Source organism: Molothrus aeneus, chromosome 1 (genome assembly GCF_037042795.1).
Source record: "Molothrus aeneus isolate 106 chromosome 1, BPBGC_Maene_1.0, whole genome shotgun sequence".
NCBI classification, from domain to species: Eukaryota; Metazoa; Chordata; class Aves; order Passeriformes; family Icteridae; genus Molothrus; species Molothrus aeneus.
This window is the reverse complement of record NC_089646.1, coordinates 93,007,047-93,033,955: the sequence shown is the minus strand read 5'-3', so window position 1 is coordinate 93,033,955 and position 26,909 is coordinate 93,007,047. Positions and strand designations below refer to the sequence as shown.

The following is a 26,909-nucleotide window of genomic DNA, read 5'->3' as shown; positions in this document are numbered from 1 at the left end:
TTGAATCATAAATGGGGTGGTCCTCATTCTAACAATAGTATGCATTTACTGCCACAGGGCATGAAAAATTTAAGATGCAGTTGTAGAGACCAGGGTGTGATGTTGCCCAGAGCACACTGCACAGTTTAGGAACTGCACACTGTCTGCATGGAAAGCTGAAGCAAGTGGCTTTAACCTAAAATAATGATCTCTAAATGCTTCTTCATGTGTTTATGCACACTTTAAATAGCTCTGTTGCTGTGTTAATGTGAGTCATGAGTAAAATGATTTGAACAATCAGTGACTTGCTTCTATGACTGTTAAAATAGAGTGAGACCCAAATGTAATTCTGCACCATTTAAAAGCAGTAGTAGTAACCTACATAGCAGAGCTTCACAGGTGTTTTATATAAACAAGAATGTAACATTTAGTTTCATTTTTTTGGGTTATTTTCATGTCTTTTTTTATATAAATAGGTGCTATACTGTGCAGAATATTATAATGTATTCTTAATGTGTCATTCCTTTGCTTGTTGCAAAAATGGATGTTACACTGCAGGTATGCAGTGTTGTTGCTCAGAGTGGTAATCACTCCTGCATAGGTGCAGTGAATTTCTAGTGATGGTTATCTTTAGTTGTTAGTTCAGTGCTTGGTGCAGAATTGGCTTTTGGAGGCTTTTTGCAGCATTTTGTTCCTAGGAAAAACAAATTTAGCTTGATTTAATTCCTAGGGTTTTTTCCAGTAGTATGACTGAATCAATGAATAAAATCATACAATTTCTAATTGTAAATTTGTACTTTGAGAATTCCTCTTCCTTAAAAAGTTTGTGTTAAAGCATTTTCTGTATATTGGCAAAGTACCTGTTTTCTGTAGCAGGGACATTGAAAGTGCTCCTTAGACTTTGGTTTTCTCAATATCTAGCTAAAACTATTAAGTTGTTAAAAGAGGTGTTTGTAGAGTATTGCCCATATTTTTGGGGGATTTGGTTTTGATTCGGTTTTTTTGTTTGTTGTTGTTTCATTTGGGATTTTTAATGTAATGATCAGATAATTTAATGAATATTTAGATGGTGCATAGCTGTCAATCCTTACAGAACACAGTACAGAAGTGTTTTCAGTCATATACCGTTTTGTCAGAGTGTTGGAATGCAAGAAGCTTCCTGGAGGATATTTGAGATTTAGAAAAATTATGTGGGAGGGATCATGTGCAACTCAGTTACTCCGATGCCCATTTCTAAAGTGACACATGAGAAACAGAAACAATCTCACATTCACAAGTTAATTGCTGATTTCTCCTAGTGTTGCATGGTGCTGCTTTACTGTGAATCTGTCAGCAAAAGGGCTTCTCAGACTTCTGTCAAGAGCTCCTGAGTGCCATTCTAAATGTGGTGTTAACATTTTTGTTAATATTGCTTTTAAATTCTTAATAATTCTTTATATTTCTCTTCATGTTGTGCAATAAAATTCAAAAACAGACAGATTAAGGGTATTAGCATAGTAATTTAATAACTTCCATTTAAAATAAAACCAGCATGTGGCTTGTGTTATTATTAGACTTTATAATTATCAACCTGCTGTGCCTCCAAATTATTGTGCTTTTCCTCATTAGTAAGTGCATTTCTTGCATTGTTGCAAGTTTTTTGGTTATCACTGTAATCCAGTGGTGTCTGGAGAGTCAGATCCCATTGTATAGCAGGTATGATGCAAGGACCTTGGACCCTGGAAGGTGTGCACAGTTTGGTTGGCTTATTTTCATTAATCTAAACTTCAGGATCTAATATAAATGCTGTGGCTCATTGTTAGGAGATTTTGCTTTTCCTATGGTGCCTATTTGAGGATTTTAGGCTCCAATAATTCATCCTTCAGCACGTGCCTAAGTGGGTGTATAATGACGATACACTTCTCTGTATGGACTCACACTTGAGCAAGGGAAATGTTTTGTGGAGTCCTCATTCATCACCAAAGACAAATTACACTTTTAGGAGCTGTAATATCTATGCAAGGCATGGGGATCAATTAACTGTGGTTCTTGAGCTCCTGATGTTGAGTGTTGGGGGCATTGAGAGTGGAGGAAATATGGGCGTTTTTAGAAAAGGTTTTTTTGAGGCTTGGAGTGTGACTTGCTGGAGCCAAATAAGATAGTTTCAGCTTAATATGCTTCATGAAAAAATAAAGTTACTGAAAAATGTTGTAGTATCTATTACAATGAGTAGACTTACTCATTTTAGTAAATACTCAATATTGCTTTGAATTTCAGACCTGGTACAGTTTTATCTTTAACACTTTAAGGAAACTGTTTATGTTTTAACAGTACCTTTGACTGTACTTTGCCCTTGGGCAAACGTCTCAGCCTGAGGGAGAGAAGGGGAATGGTAGATACTTCTATTTCTCACTGAAGATGCTAATACTGGTTAAGCAAAATCCACTGGACACTGGAAGTTGTCTTGTGAAGCTGGTGGTTGTTATCTTGCCTTTTTTGAGGTTTACACTGTGTTTTGTATTTAGTAGAACTCAGGAAGTTGGAGGCACTGCCACTTGAAAATAATTTTTTCACAGTGTTGCAACTTAATCTGCTTGTGTGCATGTGTTTGACACCTGTGCTGTAAGTTATTGACTCCCAATTTATCATGTGTTGTTAGGATCTGCAGCAAACACAGAAATAACTCTATGATGTTTACTGCTGTCCCCAAAAGTTTGGGAAACTTCTAACTTCTTTTAGTTGGTGTTTGAGGAATGAGTGTGTTATCAGCTTCTGTTATCAGTGCATTTTCTATAATCCACAGCCTCTACAGTCACTGTCCCTCGCAGATTCCAAGCTGAAGACGGAGGTCACCATCATAATTAATGCCTTGGGCAGCAATACTTCTCTCACAAAAGTGGATATTAGTGGAAATGCCATGGGAGATATGGGAGCAAAGATGCTGGCAAAAGCCCTACAGATAAACACCAAACTCAGGTAAGTGAAATGTATTTGCAGTAAGCAGTAGAATGGCTTAATAATACTGAAGTTGTTGGCTTATTCTTAATCTGTTTCTCTTCAGAACCTTTCTATGTACAGCCACTTAAGAGTGTCTTTATTTGGAAGGATTCTCATCCTTCTTTTTCTTAAGAGAACGGAAAATAACAACAGAAAAACAAGAAAAGCAAGTTGTCCCTTCAAAAACATTTCCTTAACTGAAACTGGGGAAAATTTTCTACATTTGAACAGAAAGGCCTCTTGCTGGAATCAAAAGACTTTTCAAATTTCTAGAATGACAGAAAAAATTACATTGTTACAGAGCTCTCTGTTAATTAAATCCAATGTTCTTCTCCAAGCTGGGCCAATTTAAAGCTATGTGAGGTTGCTCAGGGACTTGCCTATGCAGGTTTTGAAGATCTCTAAGTACCAAGATTCCACAGTGTCCCTGGGAACTCAATTCTAGTGCTTAGCTACTCTCTTGTGTTCTGCTTTCTCTTTCTTACTGGAGGCTTTCCCAGCAGAGAAAATTCTGATACTTGGGTAGGAAACTGAAGTGAATTATTCTTTGTCTTCTGAAGTGTCAGTTTGTAGAACTAAGAGCATGTGGAATTCAGAATGGGGAGCAGCATGGACCATCCCTCCTTCCTTTCTCCCCTTCCTACTGTGTTGATGGACCTTGGCATATCTTCTTTGCAACTTCATCTGCCCAGCAACTTCACTGCTTTTTAGCATGTCTGGCACTGATGGCTTGAGAGTATCACTCTTTTTCTATCCAGCATGTGTTTCACAAACAGTAAAACCTTCAATCAGCCTAAATCTGGATGGGGACCTCTAAATATGTCACCCTCATCAGGAAAGATAATCCTCCCTCCTCCTCTTCAGACTGTGCAGATGAACCTTCCTCAGTGTATTGTCAGTGTAAAAAGCCCACTTTTTACTTGGTCTCCAAGTATTTGTTCCCTGGAGGATAAGAAATTCCCCCAAACAGTCTTGGCTATTTTGTTCAGAGGAAGGCATCCTCTGGCCTTTGTGTTGCTGTGCCCAAACTGAATATTTAAAATGTCAGAAAAGCACTGGAGGGATGGCTTAGGTTTATTGAATGCATTAACCTGAAATGACCACAATATTTGAGGAAATAAAGTCTTGATACATTTCAGGGTGTCAGACTGAAACGTTTCACAGTATGCTGAGTGTCACAGTTGACATAATGTCACCACAGTCTGTGGTGTGATTACAGACTGAATAATGCAATGCTAACTGGTTCTGCCAAAATGTTATAAAATGACACCCAGGTAGAAGTATAAACAGACTTTCCAGTGGCAGAAATATTCAAGATTTGACCCTTAGCATATCTGATGTTTGCTGAGTGAGTGTAGAATCTCTCTTCGTCTCTTTCTTACCTTTCATCTAAAAAACAGAGGGATAATTGTGTAACAACAGAAGGATGTCAATACTTGTGAAAGCATGCCATTTATCTCTTTTTTCCTCTCTTTTAAACACCAGAAATCTTTGTTTGGTTTTGTGCCTTTTTTTTTTTAAGAACAGCTACAACTGGTGCTCTAGCAGAAGTAAGATTTATCTGCTTGTCTGTCTCTTCTGCCTACTAATGAGATCTTTGAACATGTGTTTGCAAATTGCCAAGCAGTCTGCTTGAGTGGTCTGAATTGGGGGAGGAGGGGAAGGCTTGATCACTCTCATCATTACTGTGTATTCAAAAGAGCTACCATTTATGCACCTAACCTAATGGTTTATTTTGGCAGCTACTTGTGTTGCATGGGGAATCATGTGAACAGTGTGATGAGCTTAGTGCAGGGCTGAATGTGTAATAGTCTGCAAATTTTGACCTCTGATCAGCATGAATTTTTAAAATACACATAGCCTATGTGGAACAGAGATTGACCAGTTACTGCAATTTTCTGGTTTTTCAGTATGGCCTTGCAAAGGAGACATTTGAACTTTGGTTTTGATGCTATTCCTCAAAAAAAGCAGGAATTTATGTCCAAATCTTTGTATTAATTGTGCTTTAGAAAAGTAAGGTACTTATGTTAGTGATAAAAAATGCAGTAGAGTCCCCTTTAAAGTACAGGAAACTGGATTTTGGGTATTTATCCATAGTTTCTGTCATTTCAAGGATTTACCATCTAAGTAAAGACAAGTTTTTAAAGTGCTGCCTTCTGCAATTTTGAATATTCAGCAGTGTGTTATTTCAATATGCAAAGCTTCATTATGGATTTGTTTGGTCGCTCTTGTTTAACTTACAGTTTTCTTTGCTCTTCCCACCACCTCTCAGAACTGTAATATGGGACAAGAATAACATCACTGCACAGGGCTTCCAGGACATAGCTGTGGCACTGGAAAAGTAAGTCTCAAGTAATTGAATGTCTGATGAAGAGGCCAAAGATCCTGAATGATCTGAGCAGCTGCAGTTCTCACCGCAGTCAATATGATCTTGAAGATGCTGAGTGCTCTCAAATTTAAGTGTCAGGATGTTTAATCTAAAGGAAAATTCATGACTTCACATCCTTTAAAAGGATGAGAAGAGGCTCTGTGGCTCTTTCATCCATACTCTGCTATCAGCATTAAGGTCCTTGAGTTCTGCTCTCAGTGTTAAAATTCTGAATTTGGTAATATTTTCCCTTTGCTTCATTCTCTTGTGTTGATAGTGTGCACAAATTCTATTCTAATGAATGAAGCTGTACATAATAACAGAAAATTACTGAAGTGGGCCTTTGTGGTCTAACTTTTTTTCTTTCCCCTAGTAAGTTGAAACTAATAGTGATGATCTCAGGAACTGCAGTTTTTCTTTGTAATTGCTGTGCTTTAGGTCATTTTGCTTCCATGAGTTTACTCACAGATGCAGCTATTACCAGTGATAGATGTTAAATTGCTTTCATCTCCCTCCACATCCATCACATTTCTTTATATGTTATTCTTACTTTTCTTAAGAGAGAAGAATTCCAGATTTAAATTAAGCAGCAGTTGAAGTTTTTTGCATCATGAAATCCCTCAGGCAGGAGCAAAGGCTCTCTTTAGAAAGTGAATGTAACCTACTATTGCTAGGTCCTAGACAAGGTATCTTGTAAAACTGTATAACTACTTAAGGGAGCATCTTAACCCTTGCAGGGGTCATGAGGCTAGAGCTTATAAAGGTATTTGGTTTGTGAAACTGTTGTAGTCTATATACTCGGTTTTGAAATGAATTCAGTTGCGCTGATGTGGGAAATTAGATAAATTATGTATAATTAAGCAAATCATCTTGCAGTGATTCCATTGATAGTAGTGAATAATAATTTGCAAAGGTTATTTGTCAACTTGCAGACATTTCTCTGTTAAAGGGCAATAGCATGGGGAAGTCTGGTAGAAAAAGAAATGCACTTGTTTTCTGGTTAGCATCAGCTTTATTTCTCTGTTCCAAAGTGTTTGGATGAGTAAATAGAGAAGGGGTGGAAATCCTGAGGCAAAAGCAAGTAATCTAAACAAAAACACCCCCGGAATGCCACAGTTAATTATGTGGCACTGTACTTTTTCCGGGTGACATCTCGTTTATTTAACTTGGAAGCTGAGGTCATTTTATGTTGCCTTAAAGATTTTTACATTGTCAAAAACCTTGATAACATCACACACTAAGCCACAAGCAACAAAGGTTTAAACATGAAGAGAGAGACTGTCAGTACTGGCTGAAAACAATTAGGCTGTAAACAATCCATCTTGAAGACATTTTGAGAACATTCTTCACCATATGTTTCCTAAAAATACCTGAAGCCATCAATATTCTGTAGAAAAGAACCATTGCTCAAAATGGAATGAAATATACTGAAGATGTTTGAGGAAATGTGCTCTACGTGTTATTTTGATTTTATGAAAAATATTCATCTACCAAACCACAAAACAAGAAGAAAGGTAGACTTTAGTTGCATGGGCAGGAGGCTGAGGTGATTTGTAGCAGACTTTAAAACAGGCTGAAGTAATTGGAAGGTTTTTTCTTTCCTAATCTCCAACTTTTCTTCGTCTGCTTGTTGCTCTTTGAAAATGTTATTTCTGCAAGGGAATTCCAGGAGCATGACTGTTGGCAGATTTTGCCCCAGGGGTGTCCCAGACAGGTGGTATGAAGTCCTGAGAAGATTTTCTGCAGAGTCCCTTACAGGTGTCAGTTCAGGAGGGCATTTGAGAACAATGGGCATCCTATTCAGCTTGGCCATTAAGCAGAGTCTTGTACTTCTGTGATTGTAATAAGATAAACATGTAGTTTGCAGCCTAGAGCCCCCTCTGTCACAGGACTCTGCAGCATTGTCTCATGTTCATTTCTGAAATACTTTTTTTCTATACGGACTGACTGAAGAAATAGCTGAAGTTCTAATATCTAAGGAGAAATGCTGGAGTCTGTCAGAGGGCTATGAATTCTTCCCTTAGCAGTGATGTGAAATTCACACACCCTGACATGAAAAACAGATAATCTTATTCCTGTAAGTAAAATCTCCACTGCAGCACAGAGCATATGTAGTGTGTGGATCAGAAGTTACTACAGGGGAAATAATGTGATGAAATGTAAGACTGTTGTCACATATGTTGTATCTAGAAGAAGAGGTTTTTGGTATCTCTTTTGGGACATCCTCTACAGTCTTTGAGCACCTCTCTGAAATTTAACATCCTTTAAATATAGGTATTTTGCTGAGTATATCGATGTCTTAGGAAATTACTGGATTATTGAGTTTGTAGCAAAATGTGCTCCTTTACAAGAGGCAAGTGGAGTGTTAATAAAAGGAAGAATGGGGGAATATTTTAGACTTCAAGGAAACAGAGAAAAACAAAGCATAATGATAAAGTTGAAAAGTGAGCTTTAAATTCTTGATATTTTCCCCTAAGGGCTGGTAAATTCTTAGATGAAAATAATACTGTGTGTCTGAAAGCAACCCAAGTACAGAGGATTTCCTTCCTCCCTTAGGGTAGGAAGGAAAGTTTTGCCTCTGTGATTGTGTGTCCATGAAAATCTCCTTACCTTTCATTTTCCCTCCTCCAGCTCTGTGTGTCCATATGTGTGAGGGAGGGTGCACCAAGTCTTTGACTAAATTGAATTTAGCATATAACTGCTAGCATGAGAGCTGGCAATTACAGATTTCAATGAATGGGATGTATTAAATGTCAAACAGCTGCAGAGATCCTTAGAAATCTACCTTCTTTTTTTTTTTTTTTACTAAATAAATACCCCACCTGTCAGGGAATCAGCAAGTTCTGTAATTATCTGTCCTTGAACTCAGCATCTTTGACATTTAAAAATTCTCCCCATGGTGGTGGACACTGGTTAGTATTACATGAGGACACATATCAGGGTCTGTGTAGTTTGCAGTGTTCTTTAGAAGGACCAGACAGCTAAAAAGAAGAGTTAATTTTCTATCTGATGCACCAGACAGTTGGACACTGTGGAAGGACAGGGACTTTGCCTGCACTGACAGCCATACATCACCATGTTTGCATTGGGGAAGAAACATAAAGGCCTTCCATTATCATTTAAAGTAAAATGTTGGGTGGTATCAATGGGGAATCGGTGTGTTTGCAGTTCAGGAGGACACTGCCCTTCAGAGAATGGTGTTACATGTGTCCAAGCACCTGGTGGGAGAAGAAGCGAAAGAAGCTTGGAGTTTCACACTATTTAAGGTGTCTGCTGTTGGGAGTAGCGTGGTCTGCTGTCATCAATGGTGGTGACTCAATTGAAATTGCCAACTTCAAAGCACTCAAGAATAGAAGGTTCCAAACATATTTGTGTAGCTCTGGATGGAATAGGAACAGGCAGTTAGTGGGATGTTTGCAGAAGGAGGAGAAAGAAATGTTTGCAGGAAATAAAGGATTAATTGAAAATAGAAAGAATAATTTCCTTTCCTGGTTTTAAAAACTTCCTGCTGTTTTTTTTCTCCCCCCCCCCCCCCCCCCATTCAAGTCTGAAGTTGTGTGGACATACCACTATAGGTGGCATTTTAAGTATAACTGTGTTATGATAGTCAGTTTATATTCTCAGAGTTTAAATGTAATTTTGACTCAGGACCAAACTCCTGTATTTAATTTCTCATTGCAGCAGATGGACAAAGCTGCAGAAATATTTTGCAAGCAAATAAGGAAAATGCAGGGAGCAATTGTTTGCATAAAGCAATGTGGAGATGCTATGCTTGTTTTGTCAGCTTTTTATTAAAAATGCAGCAAGTGTCTTCAAATTGTTGTAAACATGAGAAGTTATTAAATAGTAAATTTCCAAAACTCAGTCTCTTAGTTGCTATCTGTCTGTTACTGAGTATTTCCATTTAGTCTTAGATCTGATACAGTTTCCAGCCGGCACTGATTCTCCCTGTTCTGTTTAGATACACAAAAATAATCTAGCTTTGTGCACAGAGGTACAGAGGGCAGATAGGCTTTTAATCAGCAGCCACTGGGCATCGACCATGTAACTGCTTTTCAAAATCTACCTCTCTGTCTAGTAGTAAAGAATTAGCAGCAAAAAAGAGCATATATGCTTCCAACTATTTCACTTAAAAATGTGAAAAAATACATTCTTAGTACCCTCCATGGACGAGCTGGATACATTTATTTCTCCCTTCTAGGTTATTCTTCATAAAAAATTACAGTGATTATAAAGAGAACAGTAATGAGATTAACTTTCACCATCAATTTTTTTTTTCTGTAGGAATTATACATTGAGATTCATGCCTATACCGATGAATGATGCCTCCCAAGCACTCAAAACAAACCCTGAGAAAACAGAAGAGGCTCTGCAAAAGGTATTGCATATGCCACCAATGAACAGAAATCAAACCAGCAAAAATATAGTCATTTTAAGTTTCTGAGACTTCATGCTTGGCTGAATAAGAATTCTATACTGGATTCAAAGATTGTTTGGTTTGCAGAGACATATACATGGTAATCAAGTGCTGCAAGAGCTTTTTATTCCACAGAATGCTGGGAGTGAAGGCTGATGGAATGCAGTGGTGTAGTGTCAGAATATCGTAACTAAAAAAATGCAAACTAGACCCGGTATTACTGTGTGCCTGACTATGAAAGAGAGTTAGAAACTGCATGTTTGTTACATACGTGCCTGTGGGTATTACCAAATGTTTAGAATTACTGGTGCACGCTTTTTATATTGGCATAAAAAGCGCAGTCAGCTCTGTATAAGACAAAGGGTGCCCTTCAATTTAAAGGAGGATGAAAAAATTTACTGCCTGTGTTTTATATTGTACATATAAAATTCACACACTGTGTTGCCCTAAGTAAGCAACTGCCCCAGCATGTTCTTTTTGATAAAAAAGGTGTTGACAGTATCTGTAGTGTTCCACTTGCCTGAGTTATAAAACTCCCAGCTGAGTTTTAATATGGTAAATCTTGCGAGCTCCAAACAAGCCTCCTGCTCAATCAGGAAGCACACATTTCACATCTCTTTAATGAGCAGTTTTCCTTTAGCCAGCGTAAGGCCATAAAAATGTTATGAATAGTTCTTACAGATAACTGTGATTAAAAAGCAAATGTCTATGATCCTTGCTTTCTGTAATTTGAGTATCACAGGGAGAAGTGCTGGTAGTTAGTATCTTTTTCTTTGATGCATGAAAATTCTCTCAATTTTGCTTTTAAAAATCTGATTCATGGGGGATGGATGTATTTCTTACATCTCATTTAATATAATTGGCGTGGTTCACATCTAGACTGGTAGGTGCATTTCTGAAAAAAATACTGGGAAGCTTCTGGCCATGGGGATTTAGATCTGTGTGTTAATTAGGCGCTATGTACAAAGAGCATTTCCTTTTATTCATATCAAGGTTGCTAAAACTGTTAGACCCGAGTTTTTTTTAATGTGTGGTTCAGGCTTTCCTCACACAACATGAGGAAGTTACCTCCTAGAAAAGGTATCAGTGGCAGGAGTGGTGCTGTGGACACAACACAGGTGATTCCTGCCAGGTGGGGATGTGAGCCTCCCTGCATGGACTGAGCCTGGTGCCAGGACAACTGCACTGACTGACTGATGGACACAGCAGCCACCCTCCTGAGCTCTGTGTCTCTGCAGCACATTTGGCTTGGGGTGGGCAAAGTGAATAAACCCAGGGATTTGCTCTGGGCACGGTCAGATGTTGCAGTTTTTGCTGCTGCTGCCACCTTAGAGGTGACTGTCCCCACTGATCTCAGCCTCACAACCTGCTGGCTACTCCACTCATCCTTTCTTCCCCTCTCTCTTTCAGACCAGATCCATCACCTTTGATGAACCTTGAACAGTTTGTTAATAGGTATTTTTGGCTTCACCAAGTTTGATGGAGCAGGGTTAGGGGGCTATTCTGTGTGCCATGAAGCTGGCTGATGGTGGGTGTGTACTGCTGGTGACACTTGTGGTAGCCGTCAGCAGGAATCACTTGTCTCTACAGAGCACTTCTGTGCTGCTTAGCTTTAATTAACCAACAGGTGAACTGAGGCTGCACTATCACTTAGGCACTTTTAGATAGTTTATTTTCCCTTCAGACATACTGCTATTCAAATCTATGTCTTTGCAGCAGGCCAAAGACATCTAAAAGAAACGAATCAAATATCTTGAGTCATCATGATCTCTACAACACCTAACAGTTAAGAGTCCCTTCAAATATTTCTCCAACCAGGATCTAATCCTTTGTCAGCATAACTTGCTAAATTGTTCAAAATGGAACACTCTTTCAGAAAAGTTTGCAGATGATAAATAATTAGGTAGCTTTTCTTGTCAGTCCCCAGTTCTGACACAGCAGAATTGAAAAATTGAAAACACAAAATTGAAAGCAAATTACAATGTGAAGACTCAAATCAGTTTCCTAATCTGACTTTTTTTCTGCCTTTTTTTTTCTTTTTTTAGATAGAAAACTACTTGCTTCGTAACCATGAGACCAGGAAGTACCTACAGGAGCAAGCATATCGGCTGCAGCAAGGCATTGTCACTAGCACCACTCAGCAGGTGAGAATTTGTTACTTAATGGACATCTCAATGCCTAAAATCTGCTTGGGGAGGAAGTTCTCTCTCATTCTGAGTACTTTTAAGATGATGTGCCTCATGGGTTATAATGTTTCCCAAGAAATAGTAATTATCAATGACAATGTATTTGGAAGCAAAGCATGTGTGAGATGAAGGCCTTCTATACAGCAGTACCATGTAGAGAAAGGCTCAAGGTATTAGCAAGTAAACTACTGTTGAAACCAGGAACAGTTTGGTTTGCTTGTGCTCTACCTGTGTTATTAAAAATTAATGGGACAGTGTTTTGTTACTGGAACCTGAAATTGTACTCTAAACTCTTGAGAATGAAAATGGTATATGGAGATATACTGGAATTAGAAGCTGCAAGACCGATTGTTCTATTCTAGTAATTTTTCTGTTCCAATGTCACTTTTCCCTCCCAAATAAATAATCTCTATATGAAATAAGTTTAGATTTTTTTATAGCTTGTTGGTTTTAGTTGTTCTTTTCTCCAACACCACATACACATCAAGTTTCAGGAAATGTAATTTATTGTTATTTTGAAATAAAGTTACTAATTTCTGTACTAAATTGTGTACAGTAGGGATGGGTTTTAAAAACAGTTTTAAAAGAGAGCTGAAAAAGACTCTCTAGTATGATAGAATTGCATTATTATTCCCAGAGTGTATTTTTTTTCTGTCCAGATGTCCCAGTGGGACTTTCTACTGTCTAATAATTAATTAGCTTTTTGTACTTAAAAAAAAATACCCACCCAAAACCCTTTGAAGAGAAAGATTTATGTGGATCTGAAAAGGAGCATGCTGTGAAATTATTTCAGTTCTCATTGCTAATGATATAAGATGCTGGAACGTGGGCTTTATATGATGGTGCGTGCACTCAGATGTTGCTTCAAAATGTCAAATAGCCGGTTCTGATGTATGCTAAGTGGGCTGATAAAGACTTTTAACTATTATATCTCCCTGCCTCATATATCTTAATCAAAGCTGACTATGTGTCAGGCATTCTTAGTGGTTTGTCCTGTAAGATACAGATATACCACCTGCCCTGCATTTGCAGCATGTTGAATGAACTGTCTTGCGGGTACAGATTAAGTTCAATTTATCCCACTGTGAAATGTCTGATGGAAACTTCTGCTTTGATAGTTTTAATTCCCTTGCAACTAGGAATATTTACATTTTAAAAGAATACCACAGTAGCCTGCGCAGTTGCATTTTGCTTAGACTGGAGAAATCACTGTTAGTATTTGTTGAATGAACAGAGCTTTCTTTTACTGTCTGAACTTCTTAACAATTCAGAGACCTTTAGACTATAGTCTTAGGTATATCAAAAACATTTTCAGCATTAAATCTGATCCAAAAACCAGACTAACACTTAAATAGGGTAACTTGTTTATTATTTGCAGTTATCCTGGAGCTTTCTGTGGGGGAAATATTCCACAGCATTTATTTTTCCTGATGGTAAAGTTTTATTTATTTTGCAATGCTTAGGGGTGTCTTTATGAGATGTAGTTCTTTCCTTCAATAGTATTGACATGCTGCCAAGGTCTCTTATCATGCCTTTCCAGGTTGTTATATTGTCACTGCAAATCTCATCATGCTACTATTGATTTTCTACCTGGACTGGATTATGGTTGTGTTTGACCAAACATCCTGATGTTTTATCTTTTGTATTCCTTTTGTTCAAGTAGATGATTGACAGAATATGTGTAAAAGTGCAAGATCATCTCAACTCTTTAAGAAACTGCAGTGTGGATGCTGTACAGGAGGATGTCAAATGTGCGGAACGGCTGATGCGGGACGCTAAGAACTCCAAAACAGTAAGCCTTTCCCAGCACGCTGGCAGTGATGAGAGCAGTTCTGTGTGTGCTTGCAGCTTCTCTGGTTTTAGGCAGTGAAAATAATATGTGTCACAAAAGTGTATTTTCTTCAGATAACCAGCTATAGCTAGTATTTAAAATTATAAGATAATTCTAATTTATGCAGACTTTGTTTCAGCCAAAGAAATTTCCTGCTGTTTGTCCTGGTTTGAAGACAGTGATGAGCCTATTTTCTGAGGATACTCTTCCTGTCTTACAGCTCTTACCAAATCTGTATCATCTTGGTGGAGCTTCTTGGGCAGGAGCAAATGGTTCACTCTCCAATCCAATCCAAGAGACACTTGAATCCATGGCTGGAGAAGTCACAAGGGTAGTGGACGAGCAACTTAAGGTCTGTGGATAGATGTGTTACCATCTCTCACATGCAGAAATAACTAAATCTGAGGTTTTCTGTTAGTAAATGCAAATGTGCCATACTTCATTTTTCTTCTCAGTAGATTTGTATGTAAGATAGCTATCTTTTAATTTTTAGTTTCTTATAACTTTGGGCCATGTAATTTGGAATTTTTTCCCAGCTGGAATAAAATAAAAAGTTGCCTGTATGTTTTCGGTGGACAGAAGGAGCATACGCTGTTTATTATCATCTTTTCTCAGCTGCTAAAAGGGGAAGACTGATCAATTGCTCCTTCAGCCTTTTGTAAAGACATTTCTCAAGCACCCTAAGAAGCCTCATGCGCTGGAGGAAAGTGCTCAGTAGTTAAGGAGTCCTAGTAGAATGAAAGCTGCTTTTTTATAGGCTCCATGGCAGATTTTTTTTCTCAGTGGTCACTTTCGAATCTGATGCAGGATTTCTACTGTTAACTTGTAGGTATTGAGAGTGCCCAAAAAACTGGTACAGGCAGCTTGACAGGAAATCTTTTCACAAGTTGCCTGCCAAACCTGAACTCTTGAAGTAGATGTCATTAATCTGTCAATGTTCTCACCTGTGTGCTCAGCCAGCTCCTGCTCAGAAACTTGCACCTTCAATTATGTTTGCTCTTCCTGTGTAACAAGCAAAGAGCCTTCCATACAGCATGTGCAAAGGTATCAGTCCAGGAAGAAGACAAGGTGGACAAATTTTAACAGTAGGGATCTGTATGGAAGGTGATGAATTTAAAAATATGGTTTTGGGGCAGCTCAGATCAACTTCTGTTTGTGACTAAGCTGCTTTGTCTGTGTTCTGCAGTATTTAAACACTTTGCAACCTTCATCTTCAGATTCTTTGATCTTTCAATTGAAACATGAAAATGCTTAAGTCAGTGGGAATATAATGAAGAACAATAATAATGCCATATTACTAATTACTTTTTTGAAATTAAAAAGTTAATGAGGAGGAAAATGGTGCTCTATTTTTAGTATGTTTCTCCCTTTCCCCATTATATGAAATACAGTGAGAATTTCTGCAGACGTGATTTATCCATAAGATTCTTCCCAGTGGAACCTCTGGGGTATTACTGGGACAAGAGTAGTCAGGTCAGCCCTTCATGCTGGGCTTATGCACTTAAATAAGTTCATCTTGGAGAGTCTTAGAGAGGGTGAGAAAAAAAGCCTCTTCAGCATTTGGAATGTTCCTGAATTAGTGTGTTTTCCATCTACACTTTTACACATTTACAACAAAAGGCACTTTAGCTCAACCATTCGTACTTTTACATTTACTTTTGATCTGTGTGGCAAAAGTGGCTTACAAAAAACTATAAAGTCATAATGCTCTTTGTATACTCCAACACTCATTTTTATTAATTTTCAATTAAGGTGGAAGGATTTTAAGTTCTATGCATGGAGGAAGAACTGATGAACATGGATTAGAATTATTTTTTCCCCCCAGTTGTTTAGGTCAATTCAAAACATCATAAGCAGTTTATTATTTGTAAAGATGGATAAGGAAGCTCACATAAAGACAATTCTTTTTGTAGTTGTTGGGGGGAAAAAATCCTGTGTGCTGTAAGAGGAGTTTTGATTTTTTGTTTCCATAGCAACTGGAGTGTGATTCTAAAAAGAAGTTTGGAAATTGGTTATAGGCAATGAACATATTTTAAGTAAATAAGATTTTTTTTCCTTTTTTTTTAACTAAAGGAAAGGAAGAGGGGTGAAGAAAGGAGTTAGAGTAAGAAAAATCAATATATTGGAATGAGTTGAGTTGACCAGAGGAGAAATTATAGCAAGACCCTTGCCTTTTTCTTCTCCTGCTGGTGTCACTGTGGACACACAGTACCTGGAGATGCATTATTCAGTCAGTAAAAGCCCAAGGGAAAATAAGCAAGACAAGTGGAACCTATACAAACACGATGGTTTTGTAATGACAGAAGTGCTCAAAATAGTCTTCCTAAATTCTGTCCTGGAGCAAAGGGTTTGTTAGCTCCATCACCTGTTCCATTTTTTTATTTTGATACCATCATTCTTCAGTCCTTTTCCTCACTGTATCTTTCCCCTGAATGCTAAGATTCTTTAATTGTGGGTAGTAATTTGTTCTTTTCTTTCACCTGGTGACTGGTACTTGCAGCCCTGTGACTGAAATGTGTGCACTTTCACAGTCAATATTGGTAACTATGGCTTTCCATCAGTGAAAGATTTGAGTATGGAATTAGGAGGTGAGGAAAGGTTTCTGTGGATATGGTCATATGAAATCAACAGCTAAAATCCACCAGTAAAGGAATTATGTTGAGCTGCGCAATTGAAGATAAGATCCAAACTCTGACTTAAATTGCAAATTCTCTCAATTTTTTGAGTAAAAATTGATTTTGGAAATTTCAGAAAAGATCTAGATTTTCCTGCTATGCCTTCTCAAAACATTTTTTCACATGATCCATTTTGAAAGACCCTGCTTAGACTGGAATTGTAATTCAGCATAGCAAGTCTATCACTTTTATGATTGTGATTCATCAGTAATTCTTGAGAGGCAGGGAATTTTTTCACAATAAACTACACAATTGCACCAATGAATAGATGCTATGGAAAAAATGGATGTGTCAGGAGCTCTCATTAGTAGTTTACTTGGCTCAGTGCTCTGTAACATTCAAGTTCTTCATCCCCCATGGGGATATGGTCACAGAGGCTTGAAAGTCTCTTCATTAGTCAAGCTGCCCCAGAATCTGCTTGAGGACTGAAGGAGGGCGTGTGGGAAGAGTTCTTAAAGGGCATCTTGGGAACCCAGCAACAAAATATATTATTAGCTCTAATGGCAGTTGTCCCTTATAACTCTAAATCAAATGTTGCAAAGATTGGATATTCCTGTACACTGTGGCCACTTTGTGTTGCTTTGTTGTTTTTTCCAGACTGTAAAAGCTACAGACTAAAAGATGCTGCTTTGAATTACTGATTTTTTTATGCAGCAATTGTGTTTCTTTCTTACTCATTGTCTGCATAAGGAAATTACTAGTTATGGTAGGGCTATGCAGAGAAAAAAGCTCTGATACAATGGAGTTGAATTTGCAGTCACTCACCTGTGATATGGGATTGAGAAGAAAAAGGAAATCAGTAGCATTTTCAAGGGGTGTAGCTCTTATTTTTGTGCAATTTACAAATGCCCTAGGTAAGATCTATGCTTACCTAGGCTTACCATTCCATGGAAATGTTGTTTCTTTTATTTTATTATTTGTAAATACCTTTTTCTGTTTGCTTCTCAACCCTCACTCTTATCAGAGACAAGTTGGCCCATTTCAGTAAACTGGACTCTGGCCTGTTCCTTGTTTTTTTTTTTCCACCCTCCTTTGGATTTTTCCTGTGTGGGTGGCCATGCACTGCAACAGGCTGCCTGAAGAGGGTGCAGAGTCTCCCCTACTGGAGATACTCAAAAACTGTCTGCACACAATTCTCTGCCATGTGCTGTAGGGAAACCTGGAGCAGGGAGGTTGGCCTAGGTGACCTTCAGTGGTCCTTCCCAAGCTTTCACCCATTCTGTGGTTCTGTGTGATTAAAAATTGTTGGCTATATCTAAAGGTTGCTGTAGATTTACATGTATATAAATGAGAGCCATATATTAAAGGTTTGCATGCCAACTGCAGATCATGCTTGTAGCTACTTCTTAATATTCAGCTGGTATATTCCAGCCATCTACAGCCTGCTGAGTTCTCAGGATCTCTCGTCCTCATTTACTGATGCTTCTTATAAATTGGCAGGTCTGGAGCACTGATGAAAATTGGTGATTCAGGGCACAGTTTAGAGGGAAGGCATATGCAGCAGAGCATCCACTGCAGTGGTGGGTGCACAAGGGAAGCTAATTTGTTCTGACAGTTCAACACACAGAGATGTAAATGTTTCATATTTGAAAAGGCAAACAAGTGCAGTCGCGGGTCATTTTCAGAACAAGTGTTTTGATTCTCAAAGCTATATTTTGTAAAATGTCTTATATTGCAGCTGGATGCAAAATAGATTGGAAAGCAGAAAAAGAATTGTAAAAAATACAAGTCTAAAAGTGTCATATTTGACAGAATAATGCTGTCACTTCCCAGCTAAAGTGAATGCCAGTATCTAATGTTGTTTTTTGCTTACTGTGCTGCAGACACTCCTTGAGTCTATGGTGGATGCAGCAGAAAACCTTTGCCCAAACGTAATGAAGAAGGCTCGCATCCGTGAGGACCTCATTGAGGCCAGCACTGAGAAGATTTCCATCCCACGCACTTTTGTAAAAAATGTCCTCTTGGAGCAATCTGGAATTGATATCCTCAATAAAATTAGGTACTTTAGGAGGCTAATCTAACAAAATTGGAATTTAAATTTTGGGATGTATGTTTGTGTAGTGGAAGAATTTTAGAATGCTTTTGTGACTCACAGGGAAGTATATTGTGGCATTCAAAGAGCAGGAAATTGTCCTGCAGGTCTGGGAACTTAGATTAATATATTTGGAATCTCTAGGGATGTTAACTAAGATCATGAATGCATGTGCTCTCTTATTTAGTGAAAGATTTGGTTTGTGGTATGCAAATATTTTCACAACTAATACTTTTTAAAAAAACTTTATTTTCTCACCTAACACTGGATTAATGTAATAGAAGGAAATGACACTATTTACTTTGAGTGGTAGCCGTGCTTTGTCTATTGTTACATTTGGTCTTGTCCTATAGCTGGAGCAATCACTTTAAGACTTTGTGTGGGGCTGTGCACAGCAGACTGACATACTTAAAAAATGGAAACTTGGATATTCAAACCACAAACCTGGAGCAGAAACCATTACCCTAAATAACTCTTCATTTGTCCTGTAAAAAAAAAAAAAAGAGGCTTTTACCTGACCTTTCATTGCTTTTTTTTCATACTGAATGTATACTATAGAATATATTTACACAGTATAATGTGGTTAACCTGTAATTTAAACCTTTTCAGTTCCTTTCTGCCTCATGCTTGAAAAGCATGACCTTGTGCATTGAGATGCTAATAGCTTTGAGGAGGAAGGAAACATTTTTGCAGAGTATAGCAAAATAGGCAGGAAAAGGTGTTAAAGACTTTAGTTATACCTTCACGGTGTTTAAAATGGTTCAGGGAGTACATTTTTTTTCACTTCAGTCCTATCAAATAAATCTTGGCCCCAGGACAATAATACTGCCTCTTCTACTTGTAGAAGCTGGAACTGCCAGTGAGGTGAGGGTGCCACACTGTGATCTTTCCTGTCTTACATTATTTGAAATTAATTTTGGTAGCTGAGGGAGATTCCTTCACTCCCATTCTCTTCCCACTGTGGCTTGGCCACCATTTTACCTCCCTATTAATTGCATTGCCTTTCCAATGAATTCCTTACCTTTTTCTCCAGGCTCTCTGCAGCAGCAATTCCAGCCCCAGACAGAAGTAGTTTTGTTAATCCAATACAGCTCAGTCTACATATGCAAACCATAAACCAAAATCATGTCACTTGCTGGCAAATGCCAGTTGAAAGAGTTGGTGTTGAAAACAGAGGCAGCAGAGGTGGAGCTTTGGGCTGCAGCTCAGGCAGTCGTGCTTGTTGGCTCCACATCAGCTGCCCTCCACAGCCAGAGTTTACAATGTGGTATTTTGTCATACCACAAAGTATGTGGTATGACAGACCACATACTTTGGTGCTGTCACCAAAGATGGGACCCCAAGAGAGCAATGCAAGGTACATATTTCCTTGAGGGGGGGTTACTAGGGCAACCTTAGCTCACTGTGCAGGTGTGGTGGTGTTCCACATATGTCTGTGCAGTGGAAAAATGGCTGACATGAAGTTCTTGAGACAGAAAGTGGTTACCTAGAGCAAAAGAGGAAGCAAAGTTGTGATGGCATTGGCTGAAAAACAGCATTGTACACACTGTACATTGTACACTTGTCTTTACCGGCTGATCAACACAAAAAAGAATTGAGGAAATGAATGGATTGTAGTTGTTCAATGGAGTAGTGTTCTATAGGCAGCACTGTCCTAATCCCATTCATCTGGGATGTGTGTTTGTCTGATTTTAGTGGTGGAGTATTCCTCTCTGAGTTTTACTTCTTATTTTTATTCAGCTCTCTTACCCAGATGTTTTCATTTCATCTCATGGAAAACTGTGAGAAGCAGGTTAAATATGGTACAGAGGCTCCTGTGTTTATTGTGTGATTCATGAGTTTATTTCTGAAACCTGCAGTCATGTATCCTGACACCCTCTAATGTTTTACTTCAAATAAAATGACAGCACGGTGGATAATCGTCACACTGTTGAATGTGTATTAAAGACGAAAATCTCCTGCATGAATTAAGAAGTTCTCTCATTTCTAATCCTCACACAGTGAAGTAAAGCTGACAGTGGCTTCTTTCCTGTCTGACCGAGTTGTAGATGAAATCCTGGATGCACTTTCACATTGTCACCACAAACTGGTGAGTTTTTTCTTGGTTGATATCTAATATGTCAGATCTCAACAATGCCATTTATATTCATAACTTGTTCAGTTTCTCTTTGACAGTTCTATTTTGAAATCGGTTTTATTTTTGTTGACATCCTGACATCTTTTGAAATATAATTTTGGGGCTCTTGCCTCTTTGCTGTAAGATAGATGTAACCTTGGAAGAGACTGTGTTATATACTTGTCCTATTATCTTTTGAGCTGTTGTCAGATCTAGAACTAAAAATGCCATCAGAATGCAGTATTGAGTTGTTAGTTAAGATCAGTCCTAGTGTTTATCTAGGTGAGAGTATTAGGCTTGGTTGCTTATGAAATGAGAGGTAAGATTTCATTCTTTAGAATTCTTCGGGTACTGCTGGGACCTTGTTCCCTGAATGAGTATGTTTTGAGGTTACCTCAGAAATGGAGGTATCCAGTTTGAAGAGAAATGAGTCGGAAGGTAGGAGGGGAAGCATTCTTACTTGAAGGTCCTGAACTGTCAGGAGGCACAAATATTTATTACAGAGGTAGTTGCCTCATCAAGAGTAGAAGAAATAAACAAATGTGTATCCATAGAAATTTTTTTTTGCTTCTAATGCAAGAAGGCTTTGTAAGGACAATCCAGTACTCTTTTTTTTAAAGAACTCAGTGGGTGGTTGTTCTGATTAAAGTTGCTCTTCAGTTCTAATTGAAATATCTCTGGCTTCAATTTGCAGTCATGATTTTTTCTCACCAAGATAAGGGAACTATGTATTCTTTTTATTTCCTCTCTGCAAAAGTCCTCACATGCATAAAACAAATCACTCTTTCTGCCCCCTCTCCCCCTTTTTTTAATGGAAGACAGAGTTACTTGAGCATGCATCTTTGTAATACAGAGCAGCATTGTGTAAAGGTACAACCTCTGGTATCTGGAGCTATGCAGCAGCAGCAGCCTGCTCTGGGAGAGACCACATGAATGAGCTCCAGTTTGTCCTGGAGGAGGCTCAGCTGGAATGAGCAGTGACTGGGCTGTGTCTGTCCAGTGGTATTGCACAACCTGGACATGCCCGGGTTCCTGCACAGTACATCATTTTCTCCAGCCTTTGAGTCACTTCACTGAAAATCCTCTGCAATTTTTCCAGCTGTTTTAGAAGTCACTTTTAAAACTGTGGTTTCCAGAACCATACAGACTATTTAAGTGTTTTAACCAACACAGTCTACAGGAATGAAATTGTTTTTCTCCTGATGTTCCTTCTTCCTTGTATTTACATAGCCAAGAATATAAGAATTCCTTCCTTTTGTCAGAGTTTCAGTGGCGACTTAATTTTAGGACCAGGTTTGCTAGACCTCCCTCCCACTAAAGGCTCCTGGATTCTTGTTGCTTTTCAGGATTGTGGAATTGGCTAATTGTCAGTGCTCTTGGTTTCTAAGGAATGACCGTAGATTTTGGGCTGGTTTGATTTGCTTTGTGATCCATTTTGGCCTACATGACTAATATGTCCCTTTCACCATTTAACTCTGCTGTGTTTCAGTTAGCTCTAGGTTCTTTGAGATGGTATAGCACTGATGAAAACCTTGAGGAATACTGATCTCAAAAATGCTGCTAGAGAAACTCCTGTCTAATGTGACACTGTTAATTTTCAACAGACAGCTGCAATCTGAGAGCTGGCAGCTAGTTCTTCATACAGCAAAGATTAAATGCACTGATGCCGTGCTCAGCCAGTCCCTTAAATTTGAGTGTCATGTTCTACTAATTCAACCACCCACAAATGTCTGTGTTTGTTGCATTGGCATAGTAGTGTTTGAGGCAACTTTGAAAAATAAACCTTGTTTGACAAGACCTCGGCTTGCCTAATGAGACAACGATTAGCATTAATTATTATTGCAGCTATTTTAGTGTGCTTGAAGATAAATTCATAGCAGCTCTCCAGTTGCTTTTCCTAAGTAGGCACCAGACTAAATGAGATATAATTAACTCAGGTCATCTGTTGACCTTTTTTGATGGTTAACAAAGCAGCAATCCACTGGTTGTGCTGCATTGTGCCGATGTGAAGCAGTGGACTACAGTTCTCCCTAGCTGCCTCTTTGAAGACTTCTGTGACCAACTGATTTGAGACAGCTGATCTTCAAATATTTGCTTTTAGCAGATGTTTGTTTAATATTCTCTTCAGTTATCAAAAGAACTAGAAAATACTTCATTATTTTCATGACATCATGAGCCCACTCCATCCCAAATACAACCCAGGGTGGTTTCTATAACATTCTCTGTGGTCTTAGTGGCAGTTTTTGCTATGCAGGTCTAAAAACAGACTTTACTATTGATACAAGTTTTCCCTATCTATTTCTTCAGTGAAACAGAACAGAGGTATTTAAAACTGTGGGTTTTTTGTGAATAGCAGATTATAACATTTTTGGCCATTGAATAATTATGAAAACTATATTGGCTAATATTGTACATGTCTTTGTTAATTTAGAAAGGGTTCAAGAAAAAGCTTCCTCTCCACACTTCTATTTCCTTTATACGACAAACCCAGTGTGAGGACTAACCAACATAACTGAGCTTTCCTTTTGTACTTGGTCTTCCAGGATTTCTGATTGCTGGAATTCTATAAACTTTCTGGTTGGGTTCTCTTTGTCTTTTTTAAGATTGATTGGCATGTTCCTGTCTTTATCTCCAGGCTGACCATTTGACCAGACGTGGCAAGCCACTTCCCCAGCAGGAATCACTGGAGATTGAGTTAGCTGAAGAAAAACCCACTAAACGCTCCATGATCACGGTTGAGGAGTTGACAGAGATAGAACGTTTGGAGGATCTGGACACTTGTATGGTAAGACACATTCCACAGCTTGTGTGGTTAACCACACAGGTAACAAGGGAAGATACTTCTCAGGATATTATTTAGTAAATTTGTAGTATCAGGAAACTGAAGTTAGGAATTAACTTCTAGAAGAAGTAAATGTTAGCTTGGAAATTTTTTCCTGAACTGCATCTTGTTCAGCAGAAGAAAAGCTTTCCCCTTTTCTTCACTTCTTTCCTTGTGCCTGTTCAAGGGCCTTTCCCTTGCATACGCTGCTAGTACAGTAAACACCTCTTTCATGGGGCACAATTTCACAGAGCTTCAGCTGAGGTAATAAATTGGACCATGCTATCCTTTGACAACGTGTTGCTTTCTGCCTTTGTCTTCCTTCTACTTGTGACAACAAATATTTCTGCCTGAAAGTTATGTTACTGACTATGAACAGAAGTTGATTTATGTGTCACTTTATTATAAAGATGGCTCTGTGCCATATCATCATCCTTACAAGATGTGAACCCACATGATTGCAAATATAACTGTTCTCAATCTCAAATTCCCCTCCACCCAGCTCAGTCTGTTGGGGAGCTTTACTGTGGACAGGAACTTTAGGACGTGTTTCTCCATCACAAATTAGTCAGTCTAATAGGTGGTCACTCCTGAAAGGGATGAGCTTTCTGCTCTACCTTCTTACCTGATTCCTTGGCCATGTGCTTTCACCAGAAGGTAAGATGGCAGAAAAACTGATCGCTGTTCTTTGTAGAAGGTTTGTTGATTCAGCTCCCTGAATAATTGTACTGCAGAGTCAGACAGCACAGGAGAAGGAGCAGCAGGGCTGCTGCTATCTCCAGCAGCTATCTGTTGGTCTCATTTATCTGTAAAACAAAAGCACACCTTCATTGCAAATACCAGCTTAAAATAGGTTCTCTCTCCCTTCCAAATCTCCTTTTTCACTAAGAGCTAGTTTGAGACAATATTTGTCTGAGCATCAAAATCCCTGTGAGGTTTGTGGTGTTGATTACATCATCTTGTTCATCACTGGTACTGTCACGTGCCAGAGGCTTTCTCCTGGCTTCATATATAGAAAACTAAACTAAAGGCTCGTTTTGACACCCCACACTCTGCCTTTAAATTTATTCTTGTAGCCTGTTAGGATGGTAGTACTGGAAATGTAAAAAATAGCTCCTGTCTTTATCTTATATCACCATGGTTATATGACAGCATCATATCACTCCACTGTTATCCTTCACTTTGGCCATATTAAAATAATGGAAATGTGATGCTGCTTAGACTCTCTAAAAAATGCATTAGATGCTAACTGTACTTATCTTCAGAAGTGTTTATATGTCTTCATTCTCTTCATTCACCCTCATCTTGCACAGAGATTGAAATACCTTTGTGACCCAGATTCTCATCAGTATCTAATTTCTGAAGAGAATGAAGCATCAAATAAACATGAGACAGTAATCTTAGTCAGTGCTAAAGAATCCATTTATTAAAAACTGTAATCCATATTTGGGAGCTGCTTTTTGCATTCTGACTGCAAATGATGTTGCTTGCTGCTGTAAAAATACACAGATAAATAGATGAATTCATAGAATAGTTTGAGTTGAAAGGGACACGAAAGATCAGGTTCTCAGGGACATCTTCTATTAGACCTGGTTGCTCAGAGCATAATCCAATTTGTCCTTGGACACTTTCAGGGACAGGGCATCCACAACTTCTCTGGGCAACCCATTCCAGTGCCTCATCACCCTCACTGTAAAGAATTTCTTCCTAATATTCTTATCAACATCCACCCTCTTTCAGTTGAAGCCATTTATCCTTTTTTCTATCACTGCATGCCCTTGTAAAAAGTCCTTCCTTTTTGTAGATGCCCTTTAGGTACTGTTATAAGGTCTCCCTGGAGCCCTCACTTCTCCAGGCTGAACAACCCCAGCTCCTTCAGCCTGTCTTCATAGGAGAGGTGCTCCAGCCCTCTGATCATCCTCATGGCCTCATCTGGACTCATTCCAGCAGGTCCATGTCCTTAAATTGGGGGCCTCAGAGCTGGAATGCAGCCCTCCTGGTGGGTTCTCACAGGATAAGAGTAGAGGGGCTGAATCCCCTCCCTCACTCTGCTGTCCACTCTGTTTTTGATACAGCCCAGGATACAATTGCCTTTTTGGGATGTCAGTGCACATTGTCAGGTCTTGTTGAGCTTCCTCTCCATGAACACCCCCAAGTCCTTCTCCCCAGGGCTGCTCTCAGTCTGCCCAGCCTGTGTTTGTGCTTAGGATTGCCCCAACCCACGTGCAGGACTTAGCACTTGGCTTTGTTGAGCTTTAACATTGACACAATGACACAGCTCCAAAAGGCTGAGCAATACAGGGATTTTTACTGAGCTAGTGTTTGCACTGAGTTTCTTGCAACTAAAAGCACTTCAAGAATGCATCTTCTTTCTGTGTGGAGTTAGTAACTTCAAAGAGAGCACTTTCCAAGTGATTCATTTTAGCTATGGGAAAATGCTACAGAGTTCAGATATTCTCTTGATAAACATAACCTTATTTGTGGCAGCTTTTAGTGTCACACAGGTATTTGTGTGGAAACAAGGAACCCTCTGAAAGGGTCAAAGAATGTTTTATGAGCTGATCAGTGCAGGACACAGATATGTAGCTGAGAGATTTTACTAGGAAGAGAAGCATATGGTTTTATGAACTATAATTGGGAATGTAATTTATTTTGAATATTTTAAATCTTAAATGCGAAATAGATATTTAGATATTACTTCCAAAACAGCATTAGTTCAGGACTCTGCCTTGCTTGGTCATTGGAAATCCTTAAGCAGATCTTAGCCTTTTGATTAAATGCACCTGGCTGTGTGTTAGGCAAAGCTCAAACCTGAAACCTTGAATTGCAGCTTGGTATTGTGCTTGTTTGGGAGCCTAATCTCCTATAGCCAAAAGTAATTGGAAAATAGGATAAGGCTGATTATGTTGCTGGGATGCCAGAGAAAACTTGCCTATTCTAAGCCCAGCCTTGCTCCAGCTGGCTGTCAAGATGTTTTGGGAAGAAGAGATTTTTGTCATGAAGGAGAGGCAGTCAGCTTGGACCACCTTTTGGGGGAAGCTGTTTCCCATTTGCAAAACAGGATTTGTTTTGCAAACCCCCATTATCTTCATCAATTCTTTGTCCTTGTTTTCTTCATCAAGCCTATTTATGATCAGTATTTTGTCTGGGGTAAACCATACAGCCTCATGTTGTTATTTACCAGCTTCCCTTGAAGCTGGATTTCAACAATGTGGGGAAAAACTGGATCTGGAATCACATTTGACTATGGTTGTAGGTAGATTGTATATCACTGAAGCTATATGAATGACTGGGAGTGAGGTGGATCTATTGGTAATAAAATGTTTATGAGCTATTTGTTTTTATGTGTGGGTTGGAAGCCAAATGCAGAAGAGTTTGGAACACTTGGACTGGCAGCAGAGGGATCTGAAACCTCCATTGCTGGTGATAGAGGAAACAGACAGGCACTATTTCAGAGCCTGCCCACCTATTCTCAAGCAGAGTGGCTGTGGCTGGGAGGATTTCCCTG

General features: G+C 38.8%; 1 protein-coding gene across 4 annotated transcripts in view; it reads left to right on the top strand.

The window, feature by feature from the left end:
- The window catches only part of CARMIL1 (capping protein regulator and myosin 1 linker 1), a 190,247-nt gene that overhangs the window by 125,583 nt on the left and 37,755 nt on the right, over positions 1–26,909 (top strand). For all 4 annotated transcript variants that reach the window (XM_066560915.1, XM_066560907.1, XM_066560935.1 and 1 more), the window contains exons 21-29: positions 2,762–2,934; positions 5,228–5,296; positions 9,608–9,701; positions 11,786–11,884; positions 13,590–13,718; positions 13,978–14,109; positions 18,256–18,431; positions 20,466–20,553; positions 23,216–23,365. In XM_066560915.1, coding sequence (XP_066417012.1) covers positions 2,762–2,934; positions 5,228–5,296; positions 9,608–9,701; positions 11,786–11,884; positions 13,590–13,718; positions 13,978–14,109; positions 18,256–18,431; positions 20,466–20,553; positions 23,216–23,365 — 1,110 coding nt within the window. The remainder of the gene's footprint in view (positions 1–2,761; positions 2,935–5,227; positions 5,297–9,607; positions 9,702–11,785; positions 11,885–13,589; positions 13,719–13,977; positions 14,110–18,255; positions 18,432–20,465; positions 20,554–23,215; positions 23,366–26,909) is intronic.